The sequence below is a fragment of the Microtus ochrogaster genome, chromosome 7, assembly GCF_000317375.1.
Source record: "Microtus ochrogaster isolate Prairie Vole_2 chromosome 7, MicOch1.0, whole genome shotgun sequence".
Classification (NCBI taxonomy): Eukaryota; Metazoa; Chordata; class Mammalia; order Rodentia; family Cricetidae; genus Microtus; species Microtus ochrogaster.
This window is the reverse complement of record NC_022014.1, coordinates 29,115,830-29,127,270: the sequence shown is the minus strand read 5'-3', so window position 1 is coordinate 29,127,270 and position 11,441 is coordinate 29,115,830. Positions and strand designations below refer to the sequence as shown.

The following is an 11,441-nucleotide window of genomic DNA, read 5'->3' as shown; positions in this document are numbered from 1 at the left end:
GCGGATCTCTGTGAGTTTGAGACCAGCCTTGTCTACAGAGCTAGTTCCAGGACAGGCTCCAAAACCATAGAGAAACCCTGTCTTGAAAAACCAAAAAAAAAAAAAAGAAAGAATTTTAAGAAACCAGTTTGGAGAAACCCTGTCTTGAAAAACACCAAAAAAAGAAAAAAAAAAAACCACTTTGACGTCAGCCTTGTCTAATCCTCTTGTTAGGTTTTTTTTTTTCACCCCCTTTTTGTTTTTCAAGACAGTATTCTCTCTAGTCCTGGCTATCCTGGAATTCACTCTGTAGCCCAGGCTGGCCTTGATCTCCGGGATCTGTCTTTGCCTCTCAAATGCTATGATTAAAGGTGTGTGGCACCACCACCTGGCTTTGTCGCTCTCTTTTAATGCAGAATAAACATTGCTTTATTAATGAAAATCAGAACAACTGAGAGTGAGAAGGGCTCAAAAGAGGAGTACTATTTTTACTAACGTCAGAGCGAGTAGACCAGCTGTAGGGACTGTCGGATGGTAGAACAGAGTGTGTCTTGTTAAGAACCATTCAACCAGTTAGTGTTAGAACCAAATCTAGAACTTTGGTGGTTTCTAGCTCAAACTGCCCTCATTAGTTAATAACTGCCCATAAGCCTTCGTATTTAAAGGTGTCTGAGATTTCTGTGCAGGGTTCAGTGCCTAGCAGATCACAGGTGGTTCTGGTTTTCTTTATGCCTTTTTTTTCCTTATTTAAACAATACAAAGAAACCAGGGAGGTAGTAGTACGCACCTTTAATTCCAGCACTTGGGAGGCAGACACAGGCGGATCTCTGTGAGTTTGAGGCCTATTGGTCTCCAAAGCTACAGAGAAACCTGCTCTTGAAGAACCAAAGGGGAAAAAAAGAAAAGAAAAAAGGAAATCCCCCACTGGGCAGTGGTGGCACACACCTTTAGTCCCAGCACTCGAGGCAGAGACAGGTGGATCTCTGAGTTTGAGGCCAGCCTGGTCTACAAGAGTGAATTCCAGGACAGGCACCAAAGCTACAGAAAAGCTGTGTCTCAAAAAACCAAAGAGAGAGAGAGAGAGAGAGAGAGAGAGAGAGAGAGACACCGACCCCTCCACAAAAAAAAGCAGTACAGAGGATTGGCCACCTGGGACACATATTCTGAGATTCCACCACCATGATCTCACAGTGCCTTTTCCTCTTAGACAAGTAAGCAATTGGCAGCAGCGTTCCAAGAGGAGTTTACAGTGAGAGAGGACCTGATGGGTCTGGCAATTGGGACACATGGTGCCAACATCCAGCAGGCCCGAAAAGTGCCAGGAGTGACTGCCATTGAGTTGGGTGAAGAGACCTGCACTTTCCGCATCTATGGGGAGGTCAGCCAAAGATTGCTCTTTTGGGTCCTTTGGGGGACTGAGGGGATAGAGATAAGGTGGAAAGCAAATTTGTGGTACCCTTTCTGCCTGACTTTGGTCAGAAAATGGCAGAGAGCCAGGCTCTATTTTAGTTCGCCTTTTCTATAGACACCTGAGGCATGCCGACAAGCTCGAAGCTACCTGGAATTTTCTGAGGACTCTGTACAAGTGCCCAGGAACCTGGTTGGTGAGTTTGGGTGTGCATATAAAAAGGAATAGTTAGGGCCCAGGTGGCAAGGGCTTGAAGACAATTTTGTAATTCCTTATGGGATAAAGAGTCTGACATAAGAATGAGAAAAGGCAATGATGTAGTTTGAGGGATTGTAGCATTTTTTATCCCTGGAAGGGTTATATGAGATTCCTAGAAGCAGGAAGATGAATTACATGCAATATATATATAATGAGAAGGGACTATAGAAGAAGACTTTGACTTGTATTTCCTTAACAGTAACAACAAAAAATAAAAGCCTAATTCCTCCTTTATCCATTTAGGCAAAGTGATTGGAAAGAATGGGAAAGTGATCCAGGAGATCGTGGACAAGTCTGGTGTGGTGAGGGTGCGTGTGGAAGGTGACAACGACAAGAAGAACCCCAGGGAAGAGGTATGGGGCCTGGGAACTTCTAGACGTAGACTGTGGTCCTGTTGTCTATTTGAGGAGTGGGCTTAACATTTTAATCTTTTCCTTTCTGATTTTCTTTTTTCAACATTTTAATCTTTTCTGATTTTCTTTTTTCTTTTTCTTTGTTATTTATTTATTTATTTAATTTATTTATTTATTTATTATCTATACAGTGTTCTGCCTGCATGTATGCCTGCAGGCCAAAAGCGGGCACCAGATCTTATTACAGATGGTTGTGAGCCACCAAGTGGTTGCTGGGAATTGAACTCAGGACCTTTGGAAGAACAGCTAGTGCTCTTAACTGCTGAGTCATCTCTCCAGCCCTTTCTTTTTCCTTTTATTTAGCCCTAGCTGGCCTGGAAATTACTTTTGTGAACCAGGCTGGCCTTAAACTCAGTTCACAGAGATCTGCCTGCCTCTGCCTCCCTAGTGTTGGGACTAAAGACCTGTCCCACCATGCCTGGCACCTTTGGGGGCGGGGGTTGTTGAAACAGAGCCTCGTGTAGTTTAGGTTGTGTTTGAACTTAATTAACTTTACTGTGTAACTGAGGATGACTTTCAATTCCTGCTGCCCCTGTCTCCTGAGTGCTAAGGATTATGTGTGCCATCACACCTAACTGACTTCTTTATTTTTTTTGTTTTGTTTTGTTTTGTTTTGTTTTTCAAGACAGGGTTTCTCTGTAGCTTTGGTGCCTGTCCTGGAACTAGCTCTTGTAGACCAGGCTGGCCTCGAACTCCCAGAGATCCACCTGCCTCTGCCTCAAGAGTGCTGGGATTAAAGGCGTGCACCACCACCGCCCAGCTCTAACTGACTTCTAATCTTTGTTCTGGTCTGTTCTCTAGGGAATGGTTCCCTTCATATTTGTTGGAACCCGAGAGAATATCAGCAATGCCCAGGCACTGCTAGAGTACCACCTCTCCTATCTGCAGGTACCCATGTCAAAAGCCATGTCAGACAAACTGGGGTGAAGGAGGGGGCAAGGACTGCTAGTATATAATCTTTGGAGCTGTCCTGCATGCTTTGTCTTTTTGCAGAACAGGACCGTTAGTTCATATTTTGGCTCTGGGCTGTATCCTATTCTCTAATGTTTTGTTTTCCTTCTTGTAGTCCCAAAAGCTTAGTTACACAGGGACCATATGAGAGAAAAGCATGAAGGAAGTGGACTGTCCACTCATTTTAATTCTCCTATGTTGTCTGTTTTCTTTCCAACCAGGAGGTTGAACAGCTTCGCTTAGAGAGACTGCAGATTGATGAACAGCTTCGGCAGATTGGACTGGGCTTCCGCCCTCCTGGGAGTGGACGGGGTGGCGGTGGTGGCAGTGACAAGGCTGGCTATACCACAGATGAGAGCTCCTCCTCTTCCCTGCACACGACCCGAACATATGGGGGCAGCTATGGGGGCCGGGGCCGGGGCCGGAGGACTGGTGGTCCTGCCTATGGTGAGACAACTGTGGGGACAGTGGAGGAGAGGTGGATGTTTGGGTGGAGACTCAGGGAAAGCAGTGACTTGAGTACTTATGAGTGATAAGAGGAATTCTAGTTTGGAAGAGGTAGTGAAACTCTCAAGGCAAAACCAGTGGATCTGATTAAACCTGTCTGTGCCCTTCAGGCCCCAGCTCAGACCCATCCACAGCTTCTGAGACAGAGTCAGAAAAGAGAGAGGAGCCTAATCGAGCTGGACCTGGTGACCGAGAGCCCCCAAGCCGTGGAGAAGAAAGCCGGAGGCGGCCAATTGGGGGCCGGGGAAGGGGACCCCCACCTGTTACCCGGCCTACCTCAAGATACAATTCGTCATCTATTAGCTCAGGTATCAGAGAGCTGGGGGCGGGGTGTCATGTTTGTGGGCCCAAAGGAGAAAATAGTGGTCACCTAACTCCCAGTCCCTTTCTGTCCTGTCATCATCAGTGCTAAAGGATCCAGACAGTAATCCTTACAGCCTATTGGACACATCTGAACCAGAGCCCCCAGTTGATTCAGAACCTGGTGAACCCCCTCCAGCAAGTGCCCGTCGTCGCCGTTCCCGCCGCCGTCGTACTGATGAAGACAGGACTGTCATGGATGGAGGCCTAGAGTCTGATGGTCCTATCATGACAGAGAATGGCCTGGGTGAGGAGCGAGCCTGGGTTCTTATAGGTGGTGTGAGAAAGAATGAAGAGGATGGGTATATGACTTTTCTTTACTACACAGAAGATGAATCGAGACCCCAGCGACGTAATCGGAGCCGCCGCCGCCGCAATCGTGGTAATCGAACTGATGGGTCTATCAGCGGAGACCGCCAGCCAGGTCAGCTGACACTGTGGGACTGGAGCCTTTCAGGACTAAGAATGGGATGCCTCCTGCTCTAGGAAAACCAGGGTTGGGTTCGGTGAGAACCATGGAGATGGATACCTGTGTTCCTGAAAGTCTCGATCCTCTCTGCCTTTCCTAGTGACTGTGGCAGACTATATCTCACGGGCAGAGTCTCAGAGCCGCCAGCGGCCACCTCTGGAACGTACGAAACCCTCAGAGGAATCTCTTTCAGGACAGAAGGTAGGCAGTCATGATACAGCTTACCCTGTTCTTTTGATTCGGGGCAGGGACACAGAAAACTTTTCTAGGAAATATCTGAGATGTTGAATTAGCTGTATCTGGTAGAGTTCAGGTTAAGCTGAGGATAGAGCAGAGCTGGCACGAACAGAAGACAAGGCTCGCAGTGACTAGAGCACAGGTGTATCAGTAGTGAGAAGGAGTGCCCACACCTGGTGTACTGATGAATTGCATTCTTTTCCTTCTCCTGCTTCCTCCTCAGGGTGACTCTGTCAGCAAGCTTCCCAAGGGCCCCTCGGAGAATGGGGAGCTCTCTGCCCCCTTGGAGTTGGGTAGTTTGGTGAATGGGGTTTCATAAAACCTCCAGTCCACATCCCTCCTTTCTCCATCTCGCTTGCTGCCCACCACCATGGCCCTCATGGGTCCAACTGACCTGCGCTGGAGCTGCTCTTATCTACGGGGGTGGGGGGTGGCACAGCAGCTTGGGTCCCCCCCAACCTCCAGGAGCTAGTGGAGGGGTGTGTAACAGGGTCATACCCCCTCCCTCTTGTCCACCCTACCCCCAGGGTGAGGGGAGCCTCCCCTTCCCAATCAGACTGGATGTGCCTTTATCCTCTAATGCCCCGACCTCTGAACACCCCCATTCTCCGCCTGTTGGTGGGGGTGCTCCATGACCCACCCAGATTTGACAGTTCAGGGGGGCTTCCCTGCTATCCCTCCTCCCATCCTGTACCCCCCATTTCTGGGGCCTCATCACTGTGGAAGACGGGGATAGTGAGGGTATTTGTGGGTGGGAGGCATGGGGAAGGTTTTGGAGTAGAACCAGGGGTGTGTATGAAGGGGGTGACAAGGTCCCCTAGGGAGTTGGGGGGATAACCTTGTCTGGTGGATGAGAAGGCGTATTTATTTTTCACTGTACAGTATTTAAAAAGAGAATAAAAAAATCCAATGGCCTTGTGGTTCCCATGCCTTCTTTGTACCCAGTCTGGTCTGTTTGGATCTCTAGGACTGACCTGCACTGGTCTCTTGCTTGCTCTTGTTCTCTATTCCTTATTCTTAGCTTTTCATCCTATGTCAGAAAGATGATATTCTGGGAATTGCTGCATACTTAATTCTCCATACCCAGTTATTCTTCTGGTCCAGAGGTTTGTGCTTCAGGCCTTGCTGTTTCCTCCCTCCCCTTGGTTGCTTGATAGAGTTGGGCCACTCCTAAGCCCTGAGTCACGGGAGGCTAGGCAAGACTGCTTGAAGCTGGATCTGTTCCTGCTAGGAGCTGAGAGTCTGGGCAGGCTATTTAATCGGATTATCTGGGGCCCGGGGCACAGGCTGGGCCTTCAGCAGAGGTGAAAATAGGGTTCTCTCAGCATGGCCTCTGGAACCCAGGAGGGTCAGCAAGTATTTCTGGCCTGGTGTTGCTCTGACTCCAGAATCCACATCCTTGACCTTAGCTTTTGGGGTCTCCAGGGAAAAGAGGTATGATTATAGAGTTGGGAGACTCCAGACCTATGTTGGACAATACACTGAGGGCTGAAGGTGATCCTAAAGAGGGCGTCCCTGAATGCCTTGACAGAGAAGCCATGACCTTAAAATGTAGTGAACTTAGATCCTTAAATATTTATCAGGGGTTGGAGAGATGGCTCAGAGGTTAAGAACTCTGGATGCTTGCTCTTCCAGAGGACCTGAGTTCAATTCTCAGCAACCACATGGTGGCTCACAATCTTCCATAATGAGATCTTGTGCCACCTTCTGGCCTGAAGGGATACACGCAGGCAGAACACTGTATACATAATAAATATGTCCAGGTGAAGGTGTTACACACCTTTACTCTCGGTACTTGGGAGCCAGAGATCCATCTGCCTCTGCCTCCTAAGTACCTGATACATCCTGTTTGTTTTTCAGGACAGAGTTTCTCTGTGTGGCCCTGGTTGTCCTGGAACTCGCTTCGTGGATCGGGCACCTGCCTATCTCTGCCTCCCAAGCACTGAGAGTAAAGGCATGCAACACCAGAGCTGTCTCAAATAATGACATTTAAAAAAGTATATATCAGGGCAGTAAAGATAGCTCAGAGGACCTGGGAGTGGTGGTACAAACCTTTAATCCTAGCACTCAAGAGGCAGAGGCAGGCGAATCTCTTGAGTTTGAGGTCAGCCTGGTCTACAAAGCAAGTTCCAGTACACAGCTAGAACTGTTACACAGAGAAACCCTGTCTTAAAAGCAAAACAACCAAAAAAAGTATCTCTGGTGCAGAGTCCTTTGGCTGCTCCTGGTTTGGATTTAAAGATGAAACTTGCCGTAATTGAGTGGCAGTGGGGAAGTCTCAGGGCTGGAAGTGCTTGAGTGTTCTCATCTGCCCAGGCACCTGCTGGGATGACTCAGAAAACAAAAATGGCTGTGGCCTATCTTCTTTGAGTTTCTTACCCCTGGGGCAGTTCAGGATTTGAGGATCAACAGGCACCGGAAAAGGTATTGAGTAGGGAGTGACCCTGGGGACATCTGATGCTCAAGCTTGATCCCACCAAGGAAAGGAATTTGCTTTAAATTGCTGGTAAAAAGTTGACAATTTAGCCATTGGGGCCATTAGGCCAGACAACCAGACCTTGGGTGGAGAGGGGGCGTGGTGCCCCAGGGGAGGTGTCTGGGCTGCGAAGAACGGGACACCAGAGTTTGTGTCGGGACAGCACAGCCTCTGGGAGGGATTGGGGGAGGAGTCGGGCTTTAAGAACCTTCCACCGAGGCTGAGCACAGGTGGGGAAGTTGTGTGGCACCTGGGTTCGCTCCCGGCAGCTGTGGGAGCTTTGGAAACCAAGAACCTCACCGAGTCGCAGCCTCCGCGGAAGGCTCCGTCCCGCCCCAGCAGAGGGAAGGGAGAGGGACTGGCAGTAGCTAGACTTGGAGAGCACAACCTCTTCAGGACACTGGTGACAGACAAGGATTCGGCATTCCGCTTTCCAGAGGTGACGAATTCACTCCTGGGAACAAAGGTTGGAGTCAAGGACTCTGGAAGATACTTAAGTACCCAGACTTCACTCTGGGAGGAGGGCATTCAAGACGCCCCCTCAAAGACGCTTTACTTTCAACCCATGGCGCTGCCCGGCTCCTCACAAGCCCAGACTTGGGGCTTGGAGCCTCCGGTCCCCACAGCCTCTTTGTCCTTGCGACCTCAGGAGCAGGAGGGTGCCGGGAGCCCTGGAGCGTCTGGGGGGCTTCCGCTGGAGAAGGTGAAGCGGCCCATGAACGCCTTCATGGTGTGGAGCTCTGTTCAGCGCCGCCAGATGGCGCAGCAGAACCCCAAGATGCACAACTCTGAGATCTCGAAGCGCCTGGGCGCGCAGTGGAAGCTGCTGGACGACGAAGAGAAGCGTCCCTTCGTGGAGGAGGCCAAGCGGCTACGAGCCCGTCACCTACGCGACTACCCCGACTACAAGTACAGGCCTCGGCGCAAGAGCAAGAACTCGGGCACCGGGTCTGTCCACTTCAGCCAGGGAGGAGGCGGCCTGGCCTGTGGTGGCCTGCACTGGGGGCCCGGGTACACAACTACGCAAGGGAGCAGAGGCTTTGGGTACCAGCCTCCCAACTATTCGTCAGCCTACCTGCCCGGCAGTTACACGTGAGTGCCTGGTTCTCCCCCACCACCACTCTGCACTTCTCCTTCCTGAAGGCTGGGTGGGGATGAAAGCCAGAGGGCTAAGTTGGGAGAACGCCAGTCCATCCTAGCAGAAGCCACACCAGGCAGTTGGGTGGGAGAGCTCAGAGAATTCAGGACAGAGGCTTGTCCGTCTCAGGATAATGTATTCTACTTTCTGACCTCCGTTTCTCCACTGTTGATGGCCCTTGTGTGACCCGGCTTCCTCTCCCAGCCCCCGGGGCAAGGAGAGGCCAAGCCCATCCTGTTGCTTCTTCCTGGCCTGCTGCCCCAAGAGGCGAACAGCGTGCAGCACGCAAGACAGCTCCTGAGCGTGCCCCAACAGAGCTACCTTGCTCTTTAAGCCATCCTAGGGTCTTGTTCCATGCCTGCTGTACCCAGCATGGCTGGCTGAATAGCAAATTCTAACCCGGTCTACCGCAAACTGGTCAGACCAGTCTCCTACTGAGTTGGGGACACTGCCCAGTCTCTCCAACCCAGAAGTGTAACCTCCAAACCCCATGTTTCTCTCTACAGCTCTTCCCATTGTAGACCGGAGGCCCCCTCGTCGCGCTCCCTTCCTCAGAGTGATCCTAGGCTCCAGGGGGAGCTAATGCCCTCTTTTCCTACCTGCTTATCCCCAGGCTCTACCACTCCATACAATACTTCCCTTGCTGGTGCCCCATGTCTGTAACCCACCTTTAACTGGCAGAGACATCCAGGGCCAACCCCACACACAGACCCATCCCTTTCCAGTTCAGAGGCCTACAAGTCTCCCAAGGAAGCAGAATGCACAAACCTACACTAAACGTGATTTTGTACAATGAAAGCCCGTCTCTGAGTCTTTATTGTCTCATTACAGCAGCAGCCCATGTCTTCTCCACACCCTTCCCTTCCGTCTGGACCTGCCACAGCAGGAGCCTCCCCACCCCACCCCGAGGCCCTTATCTGAGTCATTCTCCCCTCCCCCACCTCCAGAACTGGGGTCCATAGATTATCCCAGCCAGGTGGCAGAGGGAAGCAGCCACAAGCTCCCAACCACGTTTGTCCAGGCTCTGTCCTCTGCCCAGAAGGAAGGTAGTGGACAAGGCATGACATTGCTCCAATAAGAAGACAGCTGCTTAGAAAGGCAGCCTCAGCCCCTGCTGAAAGGAGTAGTGCTGTTTACGCGAACCCTGGCTCAGGAGGCTGCAGTTAAAGTGGAATGGAGGATGATTAAGTGGTACCAGCAGACCAGGTCCTGTGGAGGAACCTGAAGGTAGTGGCCGGATGGAATGGTTCTAGAAGCTGCCCCAGCACTACTGCTCCTTTTTCTGTTTGTGAGGAGGCTTTGCATTCCAGTAGAAGAGGACCTGGGCAGCAATGAGGCCGTTGCAGAGGGAAGAGACCACAAAGACTCCAGCCATGAGGGGGTCTCCAGTTTCCTGTTTAGGAGAGACAACACAGATCTAGAAAGGTTCCAGAGGAAGCAGCTTACTACTCAGCTGGGCGCATGAGGTTTTAGTGCCCTCTAGAGGACAGAAGGTGCACTCACCTGAACAGAAGTGAAGATTCGGGCCAAAGAGCCCCCAAACAGCATAAACACTGTGATAGCGGAAAGCTGGCCCGTGTGCCCATTATGGTAGTTGGTGGCTGCCTGGAGCAACTAGAGAAATCCATACTTTGGCTTCTGTCACCTGAACTAATGCCCTCATTTCCCCCAGACTAACAGTCCACCCTTTGAGGTTCCATTCTGCCTCCACCACACAGCACACACCCTTTCACTCGGAGTACCCACCTTCCCCACCACCACAGCAGGCACATTGGAGGCCTGGAGCAGGGTCACTACAGCCAGAGGCGTGAGTGGGGAGAGCAGCGCCAGCAGGAGCATCGCATAACAGGCAAGGAAAGCAATGCCTAAGGGTCAGGGAGACAAGGAGCTCTCTTGAACCTCCTGAGTCCCCAACAAGATCCCCAAGATCCACGCCTGCTCTCCAGCAATTCCCTGGCACCTTTGACGGTCTCTCCTCTGTAGTGCATGACCAGGAAGCAGATGGCAATTGTCTGGAGTGTCAGGAACAGTGCTTCACCCCAAGAGCTGTAGAGTCAAGAGTTGGGAGGGAAAAGGCAGGCCTGGAAAGAGGCGGGGAAAGCCTCCATAGCCATCCACCAGGCCTGTGCTCCCCCGCCTACCCCAGACCTGGCTCACTGACTACACTTCTGCGAGGGCTGTAGCCCTTACTAGAGCTGTGGGGGTGCTAGGGCTGGAGAACCTGAGTTCCAGCCCCGGGATCCACACTGGAAGAAGAGAACCAGCTCCTACAAGTTGTCTCTGAGCACTCCCCGCTCCCCAGTAAACAAATAACAACTAGGCCTTGGGAGTGAGGAGTGGGCCCCTCACCTGAAGGGGAAGTTGTTGGTGATGCTGTAGACCACAGTTCCAGTCAACGCCGTGAGCTCCAGCATCACTGACTGGAGACTCAGTCCTTCGGCACTCTTGGCTCCCAAGATTTTAAAGATCTGGGGCAGCTTTACTGGGGGAAAGAAGGGCACGGCTGGGGAAGAAGCATACTATCCCGAGCCCGTGGCATTAGCCTCTCAACACCCCACCTTTACTTGAACAGAAGGAACTATATATACATACCCAGGAGTGACCCAGCCACTATGCCCAGCCCAAGGCCTTTGCTGAGGAGAATCTTGAGGCAGGGAACTGAGAAGAGAGAAGGAAGTAAGCAAACAGGTCTCTGGAACCCAGGTGAGGGTTTGAAGTGCCCTGGGAAGCTGTTCCCTCTCCCCTCACCCTTGGCCACCACAGCAGTAAGTCTCCGTTTGGGGGACGGGGGAAATGATGGGGCAGGGAGCCTTCCTGCTGCAAACATCTTACATCCAGACTAGGTATGCTGCCAAAGCAGCTTCTACCTGAACGCCTTTCCCCTGCCCAACCTTCTATTTCCTACCAACTCATCAGATAATTAATGACCTGAGTTCAATCCAGGATCCACATGATTGCTTACAACTACAATGAGATCTGGTGCCTTCTCCTGGCCTGCAGGCATACATGCAGACAGAACACTGTATACATAATAAATAAAAAAAATCATTAGGACAGTTTGTTGTGGTGCATGCCTGTAATCTCATTTAATCTCTGTGAATTTAAGGTCAGTCAGGGTTACATAGTGAAACCCTGTCTTTAAAAACTATTGCCATGCCGGGCGATGGTGGCGCACGCCTTTAATCCCAGCACTCGGGAGGCAGAGGCAGGTGGATCTCTGTGAGTTCGAGACCAGCCTGGTCTAC

The 11,441-nt window shown here is 51.1% G+C and overlaps 3 protein-coding genes across 4 annotated transcripts in view; 2 read left to right on the top strand and 1 right to left on the bottom strand.

The window, feature by feature from the left end:
• Fxr2 (FMR1 autosomal homolog 2) overlaps nt 1-5,491 on the top strand; it is a 27,681-nt gene extending 22,190 nt beyond the window's left edge. Inside the window, exons 8-17 of the mRNA XM_005349774.2 lie at nt 1,187-1,357; nt 1,505-1,583; nt 1,889-1,998; nt 2,860-2,946; nt 3,231-3,456; nt 3,627-3,824; nt 3,923-4,123; nt 4,205-4,300; nt 4,446-4,546; nt 4,806-5,491. Of these exons, the coding sequence (XP_005349831.1) occupies nt 1,187-1,357; nt 1,505-1,583; nt 1,889-1,998; nt 2,860-2,946; nt 3,231-3,456; nt 3,627-3,824; nt 3,923-4,123; nt 4,205-4,300; nt 4,446-4,546; nt 4,806-4,901 (1,365 nt within the window). The 3' untranslated portion in view covers nt 4,902-5,491. The remainder of the gene's footprint in view (nt 1-1,186; nt 1,358-1,504; nt 1,584-1,888; nt 1,999-2,859; nt 2,947-3,230; nt 3,457-3,626; nt 3,825-3,922; nt 4,124-4,204; nt 4,301-4,445; nt 4,547-4,805) is intronic.
• A 2,132-nt stretch (nt 5,492-7,623) lies between these two features.
• Sox15 (SRY-box 15) lies at nt 7,624-8,901 on the top strand. The gene is made up of 2 exons (XM_005349773.2): nt 7,624-8,150; nt 8,703-8,901. The coding sequence occupies exons 1-2, from the start codon at nt 7,624-7,626 to the stop codon at nt 8,857-8,859; spliced, it is 684 nt and encodes a 227-aa protein (XP_005349830.1). The 3' UTR covers nt 8,860-8,901.
• A 75-nt stretch (nt 8,902-8,976) lies between these two features.
• Nucleotides 8,977-11,441, bottom strand: part of Mpdu1 (mannose-P-dolichol utilization defect 1) — a 5,266-nt gene continuing 2,801 nt past the window's right edge. Inside the window, exons 2-7 of one of the 2 annotated variants that reach the window (XM_005349772.3) lie at nt 10,789-10,854; nt 10,546-10,678; nt 10,157-10,242; nt 9,943-10,061; nt 9,700-9,810; nt 8,977-9,589 (exon numbers count right to left, since the gene is read on the bottom strand). In XM_005349772.3, the coding sequence (XP_005349829.1) occupies nt 9,464-9,589; nt 9,700-9,810; nt 9,943-10,061; nt 10,157-10,242; nt 10,546-10,678; nt 10,789-10,854 (641 nt within the window). In that variant the 3' untranslated portion in view covers nt 8,977-9,463. The remainder of the gene's footprint in view (nt 9,590-9,699; nt 9,811-9,942; nt 10,062-10,156; nt 10,243-10,545; nt 10,679-10,788; nt 10,855-11,441) is intronic. The other variant, XM_013347087.2, reaches the window with a different exon arrangement.

What these genes read in the sequence shown, in the direction of transcription:
- Sox15 (XM_005349773.2), top strand. Translation starts at nt 7,624, where the DNA reads ATGGCGCTGCCCGGCTCCTCACAAGCCCAGACTTGGGGCTTGGAGCCT. An exon ending in TACCTGCCCGGCAGTTACAC is followed by an intron (nt 8,151 to 8,702) that starts GTGAGTGCCTGG and finishes TTCTCTCTACAG; the next exon opens with CTCTTCCCATTGTAGACCGG.